A 17,882-nucleotide genomic window follows, 5' to 3' on the forward strand; every position below is an offset into this window, starting at 1 on the left:
ATTTAGAGTCAGCATTTAACCTGCGTGTCTTTGGACTGTGGGAGGAAGCTCCACACAGAACGGCCCCAGCCGAGGTTCGATCCTTCTTGCTGCGAGGCAACAACCACTGCACCACCGTGCCACTCCCCCCTGTAGACATATTAAGGTCATAAAGTCCACACCATGTGGACTGCTTGGAGCCTTCAGGAGGAAAACACTGTTATCTGTAACCTACGAGTGCCATTTTTTTCATAAAGGTGAAATAAAATTGTTTTGTTTTTTTACAAACAGAATTGTGTTTTTGGTTTTTTCCAGCTGTTAAATTTAACAAATCAATCACACAGAAGCTTTATTTAACATTTTGACTTTGTGCTGATTTTTATTAACTAATCTACAGTACTGTACAATGTAAGCAAAGTAGATTGCTCTTTCGGAGTGAGAGCATGTCACGGATACAGTTGAATGACGAAACTGCATTAATTGGAAGTCCTTCTTGAGCTTTTTCATTCACATTCAGACACTGCAGTGGTGCACGAGGCAGCACTCGAATAGTCAAGAATTCATTGATTCATTGCAAGAGCAGATGTTCTTCAAGTGTGATGAATTTTCAGTATTCGTTTCTGCCGTCTTTGTCACAAATCGGTGAAAACCCGTAAAAATGATTAGTGTCTGACAAAGGGAACTTGTATTTGTGGGACTGTGGGCTCTGCACGTGCAGCTTTTATCCTATTCATTAGAAGAAGGAGAAGACTAATGTGTGTTTCAAACTTCCAGCATTAACTGAACACGGTTATATAAAAGTGGGGGGCATGCATTACCTCTGAGGACAGATCTACATGTTCACATGATAAATGGTGAGATATCGTGACGTTACTGATTCACATTTAAAAGCAAAGTGCAGTCTCTGAGACTTGTAACACACTCCATTCGAAAATGAGGACTCAAAGGAATCCCGGTTCATAACAGTTCAGCTCTACTCGCTTCAGTCGAACTCAAGTCTGGTTGCCAAGCCCACAGGAATGAGTCAACCCCATGATGCTCGAGATCAGCCTTTTTCTGGTCATTTCAGTTCACTAAGATCCACAGCACTTAATCACACTGACAAATCCAGCAGTTTGTGGTTGATTTTTTTTTCTTCATTTTTTTTTTTTCACATGGACGTTACCATGAAATGAATGAGCAGCTGTGTTTGTTTTTTGCTCAGTGATAAATGCTGTCTTGATAAAGCTGAGCTGGGGACGAAGTGAGTCAAAGAGTCAAAGAGAAACTCCGCGACCACTCTGCGTCTTCAGCCGAACGTCCACACCTCCAGCTCCATGATTCGGAAGTCGTCGGTTTCTGAGAGGCAACAGTTATTGAAGGTGTAGCAGGGGCTGCTGCGACCCAAGTATAAATTCTCATCCACCCACAGACCAAAGTGACCACTGCAGGAAAAAGAGGCATGCATGTTAAATAGATTACAGATAGAACAGAGTACATAAAACTGAATGCAAGAGGGGAAGTGGTGAAAAACCATTACCTGCCTCCACCAATGGCAAAAGAGTCCAAGTCTCCTTTAATAAAAAAGGAGTTTTCTCCAGTCCATCTGAAGCACTAAAGGCAAAACCAAAGTTAAGTGTCATTAGTTCAGCTATCAATAGCCTTATCTTCTAGATTTAATTAGAGCAATTTAGGGGAATTTATTCATGACTTCTTGACTTTTTGACCTTCCAGAAAAAGCAGAACTAACCACTAACAGAACCACAGTATCACTCTGTGGTCAGTTGTTTGGTGGCGTACCTTGAAGCGAGGATGCAACATGAAGAGGAAAGTTTCTCCGGTGCCGTAGAACTTCTCACTGAGCCTCAGAGGGTGAGAGAGGAAAGCGCCGAATATCTGACGAAGGAAAGTCACACCAACAATTAAAAACAACACTAAAATTACATCGATAGTTAATATTAAAGTGTCTTTTACCTCGTCAAGAGCATCCTTGATGACAATAAGCACAGGGGAGTCTGTGGCACTCAGTCTTCTGTAGAGGGACTTGAGGCTGGCGCCGTGACGGGACGTACTGTAAGCCAGCTGCCAGGTGCGGCCAACTGTACTGGGGGGAAGCTCCTTACATAGCTGAGAAGAGAATAAAGTATTTAACAACTGTGAAGCAGCATAAATATGAATGAAACAGGCACGCAGGTATAACCCTGTGTAAGGCTGAGTTAGCTGACTGCACCAGCTCTTCTGAATTTAACTTCAGTGTAGTTGTTAGTAAATGTGGCTGCGCCACGGAAACAAGTTTTTACATACTAGTTAAATATTTACACCTCCTAACTGAGTAACCAAACCAGACTTGCTAATATACAAACTGTATAGTGGGACAGAGTACAACAGAAAATACAGAATATATTCTTTAGAAAGCTTTACAGTTAGTTAGTTAGGAATAGAAGTCATTACTATGGACTACAGACTACTTGCTGGAATAGTAAACTGGGCTCCATTACATATGAGAGTCTACTTTAGACAGACCCTGTGTATGGACATGACAAAAGTTTATTTTGAGACCAAATTGCCCCGAAGAATATGAATACATTTGGATTTTATGTTTACTTAGTTGGTAATTGTTGTATAATTGCAATATTACATTTCAAATTAGGCACCACAGACTCACACAACTGTAATGGGGTAAAAAAACAAAGAAGTTGTTTGCTCAGTAACGACACAAACAGTTCAAAGCTTCACTCTCAATCTACAACAAAACAATGCCAGAAATAACCTTAATTAACCAACAATGTTGTAGATTTTATGTAATTTAGATATAACAATGTTTAAAAAAACTGAGTTCATAAAACAGCACAAAACACCTTAAGTCACAAAATGAATCCTCGTGTATGCATATTTATATAAATAAAACAAAGTCCAAAGTCATAGTTGTTATGGAATTTTCTATCCTTAGGTTACACAAGGTCACGTGTGGGCCTTGAGGTCCGTGGCAGTATTAATTGTTTGTCTTTGACTAGGTGCCACCATATCTCAATACTATGTTGGCCAGGGTCACAGAGGCCTGTTGCTGCCTTCCTAGTCATAATAGAAAGCTTGCCATTGACATTCCAATCTGCGTAAACAGACATCTGTGTCTCCAGACTAGAATATGTTGACAATAACACCTGCATGAATAAAAACATTCTCTTTGACTAATTCTGGGCGTATAGTATTTGTGGTGTTATCTTTGGGTTTAAAGTCGATCCACCAGGATGAGTTCGACAGAATGTGAGACCGACTCAGGCACTTCTGATGAACTTTGAGAGTGTCTCTAATTCTCCTTGGCCAAGCGTCAATAAATAATACAGCATAAGACATCAGAGGCTCCTGAACACTTTCTTCCTTCCTGACCTCACCACTGACTTCAGCAATTTCTTCACAACAATCGTAGTTACATTTACAATAGGCACTTTTAAAGGTCTGGTGTTTAGAATTAAGCAGCATCTAGCCGTGCAGTTGCTGATTGCCCTCCCTCGCCTCACCCTCTTCTTCCTAATGTGAATGAGAAACAACTCTGGCCACAAAACTAGTGAAATAAGTAAGCCAGTGTTTAGTTTTGGGATACTGTAGAAACATGGCAGACTCTGTAGAAGAGGACCATGTAGATCGAGGTAAAAGACTCAATCCAAGGTAACAGAAACAGAATGATTCTTATTTTTAGATGATTAAACACAAATGAAAACATAATTTACTCAGTTTTCTGATAGATTCTGTAAACAGAGTCCTCCTTACACCCCCTTAAACTATAGTATAGTTATTTAAATGGGTCTTTGTAGAAATATCAGAAATGTTTGTGTATTTTTAAGGTGTAAGCACCAGAGTGCTATACATTTGTGTAGTTATATCTGTGTCTCACCTCTCTGACATGTGAAGCTTCTAAAACATGGCTGCTCTCCACAATATTATTGAGTCCTTCAGGGTCCCTGTCCATGACCAGGGTCGGCTTGTCCCCACTCTCTTCCATCAACACCATCTGTGCAGGAACACAACAGACGCGTTCAAACCAAAACAAAACACATGAAGCCAGTTTGTTCTAGAACACATCATCATCAAGTGTCAGTAAATTTGGTCTCGTCCACTCACCTCCCAGTCGTCCCCTGTGTTGCGGAGCCTCTGGAATACCTCTTCCTCCTCGTCCTCGTCCTCCTCCTCCTTGTCCTCGATTAGCACAAACTCCTCTTCGTCGCGGTCCGCCTCCCTCTCCTCCTCCCCTCCTTCAAGTATACACAAGTCTGGTCGACAGTGTGTAAGGTAGGCATACAGCTCGTCAGAGCTGCAGGGGGGACCAGAGAAAGCAGTCAAACATGTTTAAATGGCAAACAAACGAGAAAACAACGAGAAGAGACACTCTGAATGTAACTCATGCTTTTTAATCCACCTTCATGAATATATTCATACATCATATTCAATATATCATCAGGGATTATTGCAAAGGAAAGTTAAGGATTGCATAAAAGTGTTAGTGAGGTAACTAAACAAGCGCCTAAATATAGAGTTGAGGTAGTTGTATTGTTTAAATATGCATGTTTATGTTTTATGCTACATGTATCCCACTACATTTCAGAGGGAAACTTTGTATTTTACCTCAATTTTTATGGATTAAAACTACTCAACAGTATGAATCAACAAAATGAACTCAATTCTGCACGTGTACTTTTACTTGTAATAGAGCATATTTACTGCTGTAAATGATCTGAATACTTCTTCTACTACTGCTATGTAAATATTCACCCTACACACCCTTTCAGTACTTTTAAAGCCTTATGAGGTTACACGTAGATCATAGTCGCCCTTTCATAGTGATTACCTGTAACTAACCGTTGACAGATTTATTTCTAAAAGTTACCTTTGTACTTCTACTGTGGTGAAGTTAATGCGTACTGACTGACGAGGGATTAGTGGACAGAGAAAGTAAATATTCAACTGAAGTGAGCAGTTTGATGAAATATGTAAATATATGACTGAAGTTGAGCTGAGCATCGCACAACTAAAGAAAACTGTTTATATAATGTCTCTTCAAAACTAACCTTGACCATGTTAGGGGAGGGTCTAATTAAAGATGCTACTGAGTTGTATTATGGGAAATGTAGGATACAGTGTTTCTGGAGCTTGACCTATTCTAGAAACTGAATATCAAGATATTGAGGCCAGTGTCGGGCCTAGAAAACATTTGAAAGGGAGGGGGCTGTGGCAGACTGCAGCACACACTCACACATTATTAGTACAATAGGTAAATAGTTTGTTCACTGGATAAAAAATGCCAGATATACAACTTTACGTAATAATATCACTAAGAAAAGAACAACTAATTTCTATGATGACAATGTACTCGACAGATACAAATATCCTCTGACTGCAGAATAAATAATTAATCAGGTCTGTGAGTAAATGCACACTGCACCTCTCTCAAACTGCAGACTGCAGATGACTGCCTCAAACGCATTCAAAGTTTTATGGACATTTGAATGTACATTAGTGAATTGTACAGCAAAGTGAAAGAGGCTAAACTCAACTTTGAAAGGTTTTGTACTGAACACTATGTCAACTCTGTACATCTCTGTCAATTAAAGCCACTTAGATAAAAACTAAAGGTTCCTCATATCACTTTACAACCTTCAGTCAGATGTTAAGAGGAACTAAACATTGTTAACAATTCTTTATGGTTTAGATAGGGAGCAGCCACAAATTAAGATAAAGCACTAATGCTGAAAGGTGCTGGTGTGGGAAATGAGGAACAAACATCAGCAGGTGGCTGGATGTAAAACCCAGAACATGAAGCGATACCGACCATTTACCACAGACAATTTGACCAACAAAACAGATAACCGGGTCATTCACAGCGATTAAGTTTCATAACAAATCAACCACAGAGACAGTTTTTTTTAAAAGGCAAGTGACAGAGAAAAAAAATCGGACCCTCCAGCCAGTCCAGATGTGTCAGCAACAGCTGCACCACATGGGTTTATGTCTAAAAAGTGCAATTTAGAGAGACAAAATGAAAAGTATGTTCTTTATTGTTTATAGTGTTTATAGTCAAATCTGGTCAGTTCCCCTTGAGATACATGTTCTACATTCAAAGCCAAGTACTTAACACATCGTGATTCTTGTCAGGGCCCCTCATCTCCCTTCAATTTTCTAAAATCTGTCTTTTGTGAGTTCCCCAGCTGCACCCCTTTAAAAACTCTGCTCCAGGCCCATAATTGTCATTAGTTACTGTACCTGTCTTGTGAAAGGGCAAGCCAGGAATCTCTTCTGGGTAAAGTTTTGGCCGTCCCCAGCTTTTTCTTTCCTGCAGACGGCTGAACCCGCAGCCGCACAAACATCAGACTCCCGGGACCGCCAGATGATGATCTATGAGGCACTGAAAACAAACGAGGGTTTAACTGTAGTAAAGAAGATGAAAACAACATAAACCACCTCTCAGGTGGATAATTCACATTCGTACCTGCAGTCTCACTCTTAACAGAGGGCTTCACTGTTTCATCAGAGTGCAGCAGCTTACTCGCTGCCTCTTGACCTCCGCAGCAGAAGGTGGCAGCACTGCTCAGGACAGCCACGCTCAGGCTGCCTACAGACGCCTCTGACAGCACCTCTATCGGGCTGCTATCAAGCTCGCACTCAGCCTCTGCCATGTCTCTGCTCTCTGCCTCCTCTTCCTCCCCAGAAACCTCTTTAGTCAGGCTCAGAGCCAGATTGGTCAACTCTGATGGAGCCACAGATTGCAGAGCTGTAGCCGACTCCCCCTTTTGGTTTGGGAAGCCGCCTGCTCGCCTTTTAGTGCTTTTCAACTTTTGGAAAATTTTCTTTCCCTTTTTCCTAATAAGAAAAAAAAGAAGAAGGAAACAATCGTATTAACTTTTCATGTGATCTATAGTCTGTGTATTGCTCAGGAGCAGTGAATCGTTGCTGACCTCTGCTGGGACGTGTTGAAGTGAACGTGTGAGATGTCAGAGAAGAAGGTGACAGATGCCAGACTATCAACAGAGCATGACAGGAGGTATTCCTCACAGCCATGCTCCTTCACCAGAGGATGTGTCTTACACGGGTCAAAGAAGATCTTATTAGAAGTCACCAACAGGATACCTGAAACCACACCCTGACAGAGAAAGAGAGAGAGAGAGACAGGAATACTGATGTGCTGCACACTGGAAATGTGGAAAGATTAGATCTGAAGTTGTGTTGCTGCTCACACTCACCTTACGGTCTGTGATGTAGCGACAAAACAGTTTGAGGTACTGCATGGCCTCTGGTCCCTCGCCCTGACAACACTCCGGTGGCAGAGCCAATAAGCAGAGCTGTCCATCGGGCATCGGCACCGCCTCCACATCCTGTTAGCATCGCATATAATATCAGTTGACTATTCTTTAAAGGGAAAATGCCAAAATTAGTTTTTTGCTTCGTGAATGTAAATATTTTGCTGATTTTCTTTTTTAGTGTCGAAAACTGAAAACATTTAGATTTTGGACTGTTAGTCACAACAAAACAAGCAATATAAATAAGTTAAAAATGTCCATCACAATAGAAATAAGTTAACTTGGACTCAATTGTGATCAACATTTTTCACTATTTTCTAACATTTTATAGATTTTTAATAATTAATCTAATTATCAAGAAAACTTAAAAAATATATTTAATTAGTCAGAATAAATTCATTGTTTGCTGCAGCTTTAATTAAAACTGAAATATACAAAGTTATCTAGGTGTTGCCCAGAAAAAAATGAGAGTACTTTTTATGTGCTGACAATGCTTGTTGTCCTTAATTTTTTGCACATTTACAGAAAAAATGTGAAACTGAAGCTTCAGTCAGCTTCATTACATTTCCGTAAACACAGTCTTTAACGTATTATTTCAAATATCAGAGTGTGATGTTTGCGTGTTGTGTGCACGACTTTAGAAACCAGGATTTCTGCACCAATGAACCATAAAATTCTGTAAATTTTTATATTGTTTAATGTTTAAAAATGTTTTTCTCTGAATCATCTGTACCCAGTGCTGTAAAGTTTTAAAGACTGTGTCTCATTTTGGTGTTTGTTTCCACAGCAACATCCATTATAAAACCGTCTCGGCTCATTTTCCTTCACCACGACTAATGACTGGAAAAAAAAAAAATGCGCGAAGATCGTATTAAGATGTTAAGATGTTAACTACAAACATGTTTCAGTCGGTCAGTTGCTTTGTTATTGACTTCTTGAATGTACATTAGTAATGAACTTCAGTTAGACATTAATGTAGTGAAGTTAAAAGTACAATATTTCTCCCTGAAATGTAGTGGAGCTCAAAATTCTACTTAAATACAGTTTCCAGCACTGCTCTTCACTTCATTTACACATGAAATAATGCAGAATCAGCGGTTATTTCTTCTACTCACCAGTAGTTTGTCATATTCTGCCTCTGGTGAGGGGGACTGAGGTTGAGCAGCGAGTGTATCCAAAGAGTCTGGATCCGCCTCGACCTCCTGCAGGTTCGGATCAGAGTCAGAGTCCAATTCTGGCTGAGACAATCCTCGACCGGTAGAAGTGTTTTTTCCCTTTGGGACGACCAGCTGCTTCAAAATGGAAGCCATGATAAGAATAGCTCTGACATTGAAACAGATACAACCTGATGACTGGAAGAGTGACTACTTCCTCTTTCTACAGGCCTGCAGTTCCCCTCTTCTCTTTGTTTGTGGTCACATCTCCATGTGACACATGTGGGTTGTGGCTAGAAGCATATTTTTACGGTTACAGTATAATGCATTAAAATGACAAAGTTTGCATATTATCAGCCTGAGGTTACTCACAAAAACAGGCTTTGGGGTGGAGTAGTAATTGCTTAAACGGATTTAATGTGAACCAACATATTTCCTGTCTAAAGCTAAATGTTTGCAGTAGAGCCATGACATGAGAAAGGTCGTTTTGTATTTAAAATCTAATCAACGATTATTTAATGAACACATGTAGTAGTCACACGTGTCAGGTGCCGTCACGTGCTTACCTCTCTGGGGATGAGGGCAGCAGACAGTGCGGGTAAATTTGACGAGGATCGGGAGGGACAGTGACTCATTTTGCCCTCTTCTCCTGAGGATGCACCGATACTGTTATACTGAGATGAAACGCTGAACACCGTGTCTCCGGGGAGACCCTAAAACACAAGAAAACTTTTCAGTAGACGCTTAAATCTGATCACACACCAGAAATCTTGGAGTGAAAAGACATAACTGTTCCTTTGTAGTGCAGGAAAGGGGCATTAAATGCAAGATCAAAACCCCTATTAACCCCTGGTTCATTACAGCATGCTGCAATTTGTTGTGCGAGCTTTCACTAAGTCAATCAGCTCAAACATCTGCAGATCAGATGTGAATCTCTGATTTTTGAAGAGTTGAAACAGCGGCCATTAAGCACAAATGTCCCACAACTGTCATGCACTGACAGATGGATCATTGACCTAAAACGGTTAGTGCCACCTGACAGTGTGTGCTTTTATGTTTAATGTTTAATCAGCCCTCAAAATATTAGAAACACTCTCTTAGTATACATGTGTTATACAAAGGAACAGTTGAATTAACACCTTCCTAACAACTGATGCTTTATTGCAGGCTTGTTGTGTTCAGAATACTTTAGTTTTAGCTGGCACACCGAATATGAACGCTGTCTTTTCAGCTCATAATTATAGTCCATAAAGGTTGGGATGCTGTGTAAGCATGTAAACTAGAATGCAATGATCTGTAAATCATTTTCCATCCACACCTTTATTCCATGCCTATATTCAATTGAATATAACACAAAGAAAACATATTTAATGTTCAAACTTTGTTGTTTTTGGTAAATATACACTCATTCTGCAAAAGAGTTGGAACAGGGGCAACAAAAAGCTGTGAAACACCTGTTTGAAACATTTAAAAGATAATCAGGTTAACTGATAACAGGTAATAGTATCATGGTTGGGTATGAGAAGAGGCATCCTTCACAAGTCAGAATAGGGCGAGATTCACCACTTAAAAACTGCAAATAGTCCAACCGTTGAATGCACAGTTGCAAGAAATGTCACCATCTACCATCCAAAATATCATTAAAAGACTCAGAGAATCAAAACAGAGAAGTCTTTGCACATGAAAGGCAAAACTGAAAGCCAAAAATGAATGAACCCTGCCACCCCTCAAGCGGTACTAAATACCAACATGACTGTATAAAGGATATAACTACATGGGCTCAGGAACACTTTAGAACTGTTGTCAGTAAACACAGTTCATAGCTGTGTCTACAAATACAGGTTATCACTCACAAGAACCACCAACAACAGAAACCCTGCAGACTTCTCCGGGTCTACGCTCATCTGATGATGGACCGACATGACCGACAGAAAAATGTGCCACGGTCTGATGAGCCCACATTTCAAATAGACGTCTTGCCCTCCAGACAAAAGTGACATTTTACACAGCGCCCCAACTTTTTTGGAATCGGGGTTGTTCTGTTTACTAAAATGGTAAAAATACCATAATTTCTAATAGCAGATACAAAAATCTGACAGAGGAGAAGATTTAAAAAGGAGAAGGAGACATATGATGATGACGAACTTGGATGATGTTGCAAAACAAAGGTTAAAAACAGTCCAGAGCTCTTAGTAATAAGCACATTCATGATTATCACAGGACAGAAAAAAAGCTCAGCTGACAAATACCTTCGAATATACGTCGGAATATACATTCCTCCGGCTGTATTTGTTGTAAAGACTCTGAAACAAACTCTGTTTTCCCATCGTGTTCAGGACCGGCTCTGACTGCCCCGTCACTCTGAACCTTGGACGCTCTTTATCAAACCCTTTAAAGATCATAAATCTTGACTAAAACGCCTAAGCAGATGATGATACACAAATGCAGCAGTAAATCCATTATCTGTTTGTCCAATTTCCTAATTTTTCTCTTACCTTTTTACAAAAGAAAAGTACAACAAGAGCCTGAAAAGTCAAAAACAAAAATAAGTAACTGACCCTGCTGCTTGTGCTGTCATCTGACGGTCCACGCGTATGCTCTTGCTTCAATGCAGTATTGTTAAGATCCCACGAAGTCCCTGTGGACAAAAGGAAATCAATTTCTTTTACCCCTTTATTACAAAACATCCTGAGCACAGCACAAGTACGAGGAAGCAGAGTTTTCCAACAGGATTAACACACGGCCTTTTCTCTCTGTATGAAAATAATTATGCAAAGACATGACAACAGGCTCAGTGTGAGGAAATTATAAAATGTAAATTCAAGCTGGACACACAAGCCTGCTGTCAAATATCAAACACTGTGCAGGAGCACCTTGCAGGTAGTACTGCCGCAGTTTGGGGTTTCTGATGTGGGGGATGTGGTTGAGAGGTCGGCCCACGATGGGTTGGTTCTGACGCTGGCTGCTGGCTGTGGGCTCCGCCATCACTCGGGCCTGAGGTTGAGTCTCCCAGGGCCGCTTAGCGAACTGCGGAGGCTGAGAGACGCCAGGGGGGAGCTTGGCACCCAGCCTGACAGAGAGAGCAGAAAGAATAGATATTAGGTTACAAACACACACACACACACACACACAGTCTGAATTTATTCTAGAGCAACGCTGAAAACACAGTATAACTGACTCAGTGCATGCTTCTAACAGGTATAACACAATTCATCATTTTCCTTAATGTCTGTTATATACAGTAAATATATTCTTTATCAATAAAAATCTAAAAAATTAAATATTAAAACTGCCTGTTAGATTGTTTGTTAGACATTGTTTTATATTATATAACAGAGAGAAGCAGCTAGCCCGCACACTTGGGAAACAAAATCAAATATTTGGCACTTTTCTTGATTAAATAATTGATTAGTGATCATCAATGCAGTAATAATAATTAAAGGACTAATTTAAATTGCATTAATATGATATTTTGGACACAAACACAGAAAAATACATCCCCAGGCAGGTAACCAAAAAGTCAAGACCTACTGCCCTGATATACACATATCTTTATCCCTACTATGCAGATGATATTCAATTATATATCAATTTAAAGGCTTTTACCAGGCACTATCAGTCTGATGTGTTTGATTTGTTTCTGTTTTTTCCAGCTGAGGAGTTTTGCTAAACTTATGTCTATTATGGATAAACATTACTGTACGTTAGCAACACATTCCTGGATCATTCACATGGTCCAAAATGCTGCCACGGTGAGTGCTAAAAAAATAAACTTTACTCACTCACTCTGTCACAATTCTTCAAATGCAGAATTTGTTTTGACGTTTGATTTTAAGCTCATGATTTAATTTAACTTTTTCCCCGCACTGAGGGCTATGCCATTGTTAGACTGTCAAGTCGTCATTTAGATCAACAGTTTATTGGTTTTAAAGGCCTTGACACTGTCATTTATATTTAAAAAGATGAGCTACATGTGTGACAGATCTGTCTATTTATAGTTTCTGGGATGTACCACAATGAGACCGTATGGTCAAATTTAAATAATGTATTATAAAATAACAATAACATTCAGGGACCAAAAAGCTAAACACAAAAACAAAAGTCAGAGTCAGTCGATGACTAAAGGGTTCCACTGAGGTACTGGGAGAATTGTTGTTGCTGCTTTTGATTTCCATATTTGAAATTAAAAAGCAAATTTTGATCAATTTTTGATGGAGCAATCAATACTGTGACAGCCCTATAAGTGTCATCAGGTGACATCTTGTCGTTGCAGCTCACTGAGACTGAATTATTAACCAAATAAAAAAACATCTGAGATATTTCCAAAATGAAAAAAAGTTTTATTTTAATGTAGCACAGCCTGAAATCATAAAGTGTCTTCTTCTATCATTACAGGATTTATGACTTAATTCACTCTCTATCAAACAGCTTCTGTATTTCTTTATGACCTGACACATATACTCCACCTTAAGATCAACAAATTGAATTTATTTTAGGGTGGATTTTCCCTTTAATTGCAGGCATTCGATTATTCATCGTGAAGTGTGAGTAACTGTATCGAGCAGCCCTCACAGTCTGATCAGAGTTATTTATAGGGGAGTGGGAGTGTTGTCTGCAATGGCCAGGAAAATGAGTTCCTGGCAACATGCTGTACAGCTCTCACCCACATGATGATGGAGTCCTTCAATGGCATGAAAATGTACATCTGGTGCTTCAAAATCAAAAATCACCCTTTTTTGTACTGCAGTCTGGTATGATCATCTTTAGTGATGTTACCTTTTTTTATGTAATTAACACAAAGTGTAGCAGGTTTAAATCTGAGACATAAACACCAGCCAAACATGTCACGTGTCTCCTTAGAGCTTTACCCCTTTTGTTTTCTTTCCAGTAATCCATGCACGTTTAGAGGCCTGACCTGGTCTTGACGTTGCCAAAGTAGCTCGCCCTGGTCTTGTCCCTCTGGGGCTCGTGGTCCATTGCTCCTAGAGTCTCGGGCCTCCTCACAGACTGAGCCATTTTCTGTGTTTCTTTTAGTTTGACGCTGGCAGCGGTGGCAGTTGCAAGCGGATGAAGGGCTCAGCTGGCATCCTTCCTCCTCCTTTTATTCCTCATGCCTTCCTTTTGCCCCAGTTACAGCACCTACACAAGACAGTAAAGTCATAAAATGTGGGCTGATTTTACAGACGGTGGGGAAATGGATGCTAAAAGTTCCACCTGATGCCACATGACCCTCATAAGGAAGTGAGCTGGACATTTTACACAGTAATGGAGCCAGGTTTCCAATTCGTCAATCTTTCCATATAATTAGTGTGCATGTTGGTGCTTGCAATCAATGCTCCAGAGCTTGTGGGACAACAGTTTGAACAGCTTCATATTTTAATAATAACATTATTGCATATCAACATGGTGCTTCTGTAATAGATGAGATAGTGTATTATCAATGTTTTAGCATTGCACAGCTGTATTCAAACATGCATCTGGCTACATCCTGCAAAAGGCTCCTCATGACACGTCCCTTTGGGTGTCATCTATGAATTAACAGCAGCTGAGCTTCATCCAGCATCATCCAAGAGCTCATACCGTTACTCAGCCACACGGGTTTAAAAAGATCACAGCCTGCTTCCTGTAAACACTGCAGGGCTGAAATAATCACCGTGGAGGAAGTATGCATTTTAGACACGACATTACAGAATGATCGAGACTGCTGCAGACCAAAAAAAAAAAAGAAAAACAGATTACATCAGCAGCTTAACAGAGATGAACAACTCATGGCAGCATCCGGTAACCTGAGCACAATCTTTACTGACCTGTGTCTTACCCAGAGATGGAGACGGGTGGCGGTCATAAGAGCGCGTCTTCATGTTGCAGTGTTATGATATCACTGCAGACACAGTAACAAGTTCAACATGCAAGCTCCGCCCGGGGCTCAACGCGCAGGCGCGACCCCTGTCAAGATAGGTCCTCTCCGGGGGGCGAAGGCGGAAGTACACGGAAGTGAAACATCTTGTGGCGGTGACGAAAAACCCGAAGAGGTTTATTTATTTATTTATTTATTATTAGGGCCCGAGCACGCGGTGCGAGGCCCTATTGTATTTCAAATGTTTATTATTTTTTTTATTATTATTATTATTATTATTTTTTTTTTTTTTATTTTTCTTCAGACCTAAAGTAAATCGCATTTTCGACGGCCCATATCCCCCCAAAAACTCACGAAAATTTGCCTACCCCCCCAATGTCAGGTGTAAAATTACGTATTTTGGGGGTCTCACACATGGACGTACGCATATGCCTCCACAGCGCCACCTACGTGTACGTTTTTGGTGGTGCCCCTCGCCACGGTTTCGCCCACGTGTACGGGACTTGGTGGGAGTATGTAACATGCCCAGACGCACAAAAAAGTCTCTTGGTGTCCCAGGCTACAGTGAACCGTACGGCGTCCAATTTCTCCCAAATTTGGACTTTTCAGGGTTTTTCGCTCATTTCCAGGGGTCGCATTTGATCGAACTCCTCCTAGGGCTTTCGTCCGATCCTTTTGAAACTTGGCACATGGGTTCATGAGGCTTTGACGATGAAAAGTTATCGAAAAACATTACTTTTTGATGTACTATGTCAGAGGGGCGGGGCCACGAAATTCTCCATTTTTCATAAAATTTCAAAGTGCTATAACTTTGTGAAAAATTCTCCAATCTTCACCAAACTTTGAATATATAATGGCAGTCTGGCCTAGAATACATTTCCACAAAAATATTCGGTGATTTTTATAGCGCCTCCTAGTGACGACAAAAAAGACCACTTTTACGAGATGGCGTGCAGCTCGGACAATATTGATCATATCCACCTCAAACTAGGTGTGGATGTTGTCAAGGCCTTGGACTTGACATCTGAGAAATAATTTCAACTTTTTATCAGAGGGCGTGGCCGTGACGGAGCGTCAAAGTGGACGCTGCCTTTTTTTTCATCGAAAAACCAGACTCCATTGACTTTTGGGCTGATTTTCGGGCAAAACTGTTCGGCTATCATATACTTTGTCACAGCTGTCTGAAACTTGTTGGGGTGGTTAAGAGCAATATTATGCACAATTCGGCTGCATAATTAATGAGGGGGCGGGGCAAATTCGCTCTATAGCGCCCCCTTGAATTTTTCTTTCAAACAGCCCCGCCACAGTTTTGGACACAGAATTATGAAACTCAGCCGAATTGTAGAACATGCCAGGACCTACCAAAAACTCTCTCGGAGCAATGGGCTACGATGAACAGGAAGCAAGATATTTAATAATGAAAATTGTCATTTTTGCTGTTCTGGGCTGGTTGACAAGGGGTCATGTTTGAACGAACTCCTCCTAGGGATTGTATCCAATTCACTTCAAACTTGGTAGGAGTATTCACATAGACTCCCTGAGTAAAAGTTATCAAAATGATGAATTTTGGGAAAATGGTGTGGGCGTGGCGCTCTATGAAAATCGTCATTTTTGCTGTTCTGGGCTGGTTGACAAGGGGTCATGTTTGAACAAACTCCTCCTAGGGATTGTGTCCAATTCACTTCAAACTTGGTAAGTGTGTTCACATAGACTTCCTGAGTAAAAGTTATCAAAACGATGAATTTTGGGGAATCGCTGTGGGCGTGGCGCTCTATGAAAATCGTCATTTTTGCAGTTCTGGGCTGGTTGACAAGGGGTCATGTTTGAACGAACTCCTCCTAGGGATTGTATCCAATTCACTTCAAACTTGGTAGGTCTGTTCAAATACACTTCCTGAGTAAAAGTTATCAAAATTATGAATTTTAAGGAATCGCTGTGGGCGTGGCAATCAATAAAAAAAATTCAAAGAAGGCATCGGCAGGAAGCACCTTCTCAGAGCTGTCTGAAACTTCTTGCGGTTATCAAGGTTATGTTATGCACATTTCGACGTGCGCACATTTCGACGTGCGCGCATATGCGAGGGCCCGACCATCGCTGCTTGCAGCTTTAATTTTATTTATTTTTTTATCTGTTTTTATTTATATATTTATTTATTTATTTATCTGTTTTTATTTATATATTTATTTATTTATCTGTTTGTTTATTTATTTATTTATCTGTTTGTTTGTTTTGTTTTTTATTTATCTGGTCTTATTTATTTATTTATTTTTTATTCATGTTTTTATTTATCTGTTTTTATTTATTTATTTATTTATCTGGTTTTATTTATTTATTTATCTATTTATTTATCTGGTTTTATTTATTTATTTATTTATTTATTTATTTATCTGTTTTTATTTATTTATCTTTTTATTTATTTATTTATCTGTTTGTTTGTTTTTGTTTTTTATTTATCTGGTATTATTTATTTATTAATTTATTTATTTATCTGTTTGTTTGTTTTTTATTTTTAATTTATCTGTTTTTTTAATTTATCTGTTTTTTTATTTATGTGGTTTTATTTACTTATTTATTTAACTTGTTTTATTCTATATTTTCAACAAGTGTGTTTATTAATTTTCAGAGAAAACTATCACACTGCAACGAATAATACAGGTGCAAAACATAACAATCACAGTAAGGCTCACCTTCAGTAAGGTAAACATGACAGGGCAGTAAATGCGATATTTGGGCACAGTCCAAAACATAAGTCATCCTTAAGTGTCACCGGTGGTCCAAAAGTTATCTTAGTTATCCCGAAGAGAAAAGCATTCCAAACAAACAGACAAACAGACAAACATACTAAATACATAGCAATACTCATTTGTTGATGGTTGACTTACAAGGAGAGCATGCCTCTGGAAATAATCGATCAATGGAAACAACATTGGAAAAACCAGGAAAAGGGGAGACATTTATATTAACTACAAGATGAAGTAGGAGAGGTGGGGTGTTGTGGAGGTAGCAGAGTGGAACAGGTGATCATGAGCAGACTAAGAATAGGGCACAGTAGATTGAATAGCACACTCAACATAGGAGGGAAACATCCAACTGGTCGATATAGCTGTGGGGAAAGAGAGAGAGAGTGAAGCATGTGATGGTTGATTGTCAGGGATATGAAAGGGAGAGGGAAGAAATGATGGCAGGGTTGCGGAGGACAGGAACAGTGGAGAGTAGTTTCAAAAGTATAATAAAATGTGGGAAATGTAGAGAAGGGAGGAAAATCATAATGGGACATGTTGGGAGCGGCAGTAGCACAGTCCATAGAGACTTGGCCTGGGAACTGGAGGGTGGCCGGCTCAAGTCCTGTATGGACCAAAAGTATGGAAGGTGAAGAAGAAGATATACTTTATTAATCCCTCAATGGGGAAAAATTTTTTTCACTCTATTTACATGCATTTTAACCCAGACACACACACACGCAGTACAACGGCATAGACATGCAAATGTGGAGAGAGATGGGCAGCCAGCCAGACCAGCGCCCAGTTGGGGGGGGTCAGTGCCTTGCTCAAGGGCACTGACTTTTTGGTCCATGTGGGACTTGAACCAGCCACTCTCCGGTTCCCAAGCCAAGTCCCTATGGAC

The 17,882-nt window shown here is 40.0% G+C and overlaps 1 protein-coding gene across 3 annotated transcripts; it reads right to left on the minus strand.

The window, feature by feature from the left end:
- Window positions 1-327: 327 nt before the first annotated feature.
- si:ch211-15d5.11 (oxidation resistance protein 1) lies at window positions 328-14,337 on the minus strand. 3 transcript variants are annotated; one of them, XM_027274802.1, is made up of 16 exons: window positions 14,220-14,337; window positions 13,317-13,540; window positions 11,275-11,471; window positions 10,960-11,039; window positions 8,968-9,114; window positions 8,363-8,539; window positions 7,191-7,322; window positions 6,906-7,090; window positions 6,440-6,810; window positions 6,214-6,355; window positions 4,078-4,267; window positions 3,851-3,967; window positions 1,933-2,085; window positions 1,759-1,854; window positions 1,499-1,572; window positions 328-1,403 (listed from the first exon to the last, which is right to left on the minus strand). In XM_027274802.1, exons 2-16 carry the CDS (start codon window positions 13,415-13,417, stop codon window positions 1,268-1,270), a joined length of 2,298 nt encoding a protein of 765 aa, XP_027130603.1. In that variant the 5' UTR covers window positions 13,418-13,540; window positions 14,220-14,337; the 3' UTR covers window positions 328-1,267. The 3 variants fall into 3 exon arrangements, with proteins under 3 accessions (XP_027130603.1, XP_027130604.1, XP_027130602.1); XM_027274803.1 differs by having other exon boundaries at window positions 8,363-8,536; window positions 14,209-14,333; XM_027274801.1 differs by having other exon boundaries at window positions 14,209-14,333.
- Between the last annotated feature and the right edge of the window lie 3,545 nt (window positions 14,338-17,882).

Source organism: Larimichthys crocea, chromosome XXIV (assembly GCF_000972845.2).
Source record: "Larimichthys crocea isolate SSNF chromosome XXIV, L_crocea_2.0, whole genome shotgun sequence".
NCBI classification, from domain to species: Eukaryota; Metazoa; Chordata; class Actinopteri; family Sciaenidae; genus Larimichthys; species Larimichthys crocea.

Excerpts from the sequence above, each read along its gene's own strand:
- si:ch211-15d5.11 (XM_027274802.1), bottom strand. The coding sequence starts at position 13,417 with ATGGCTCAGTCTGTGAGGAGGCCCGAGACTCTAGGAGCAATGGACCAC. Across the intron at positions 11,040-11,274 it reads GCGGCAGTACTACCTGCAAG|GGACTTCGTGGGATCTTAAC; the intron begins GTGCTCCTGCAC and ends TTTTGTCCACAG. Across the intron at positions 1,573-1,758 it reads TGTTGCATCCTCGCTTCAAG|TGCTTCAGATGGACTGGAGA; the intron begins GTACGCCACCAA and ends TTTTGCCTTTAG.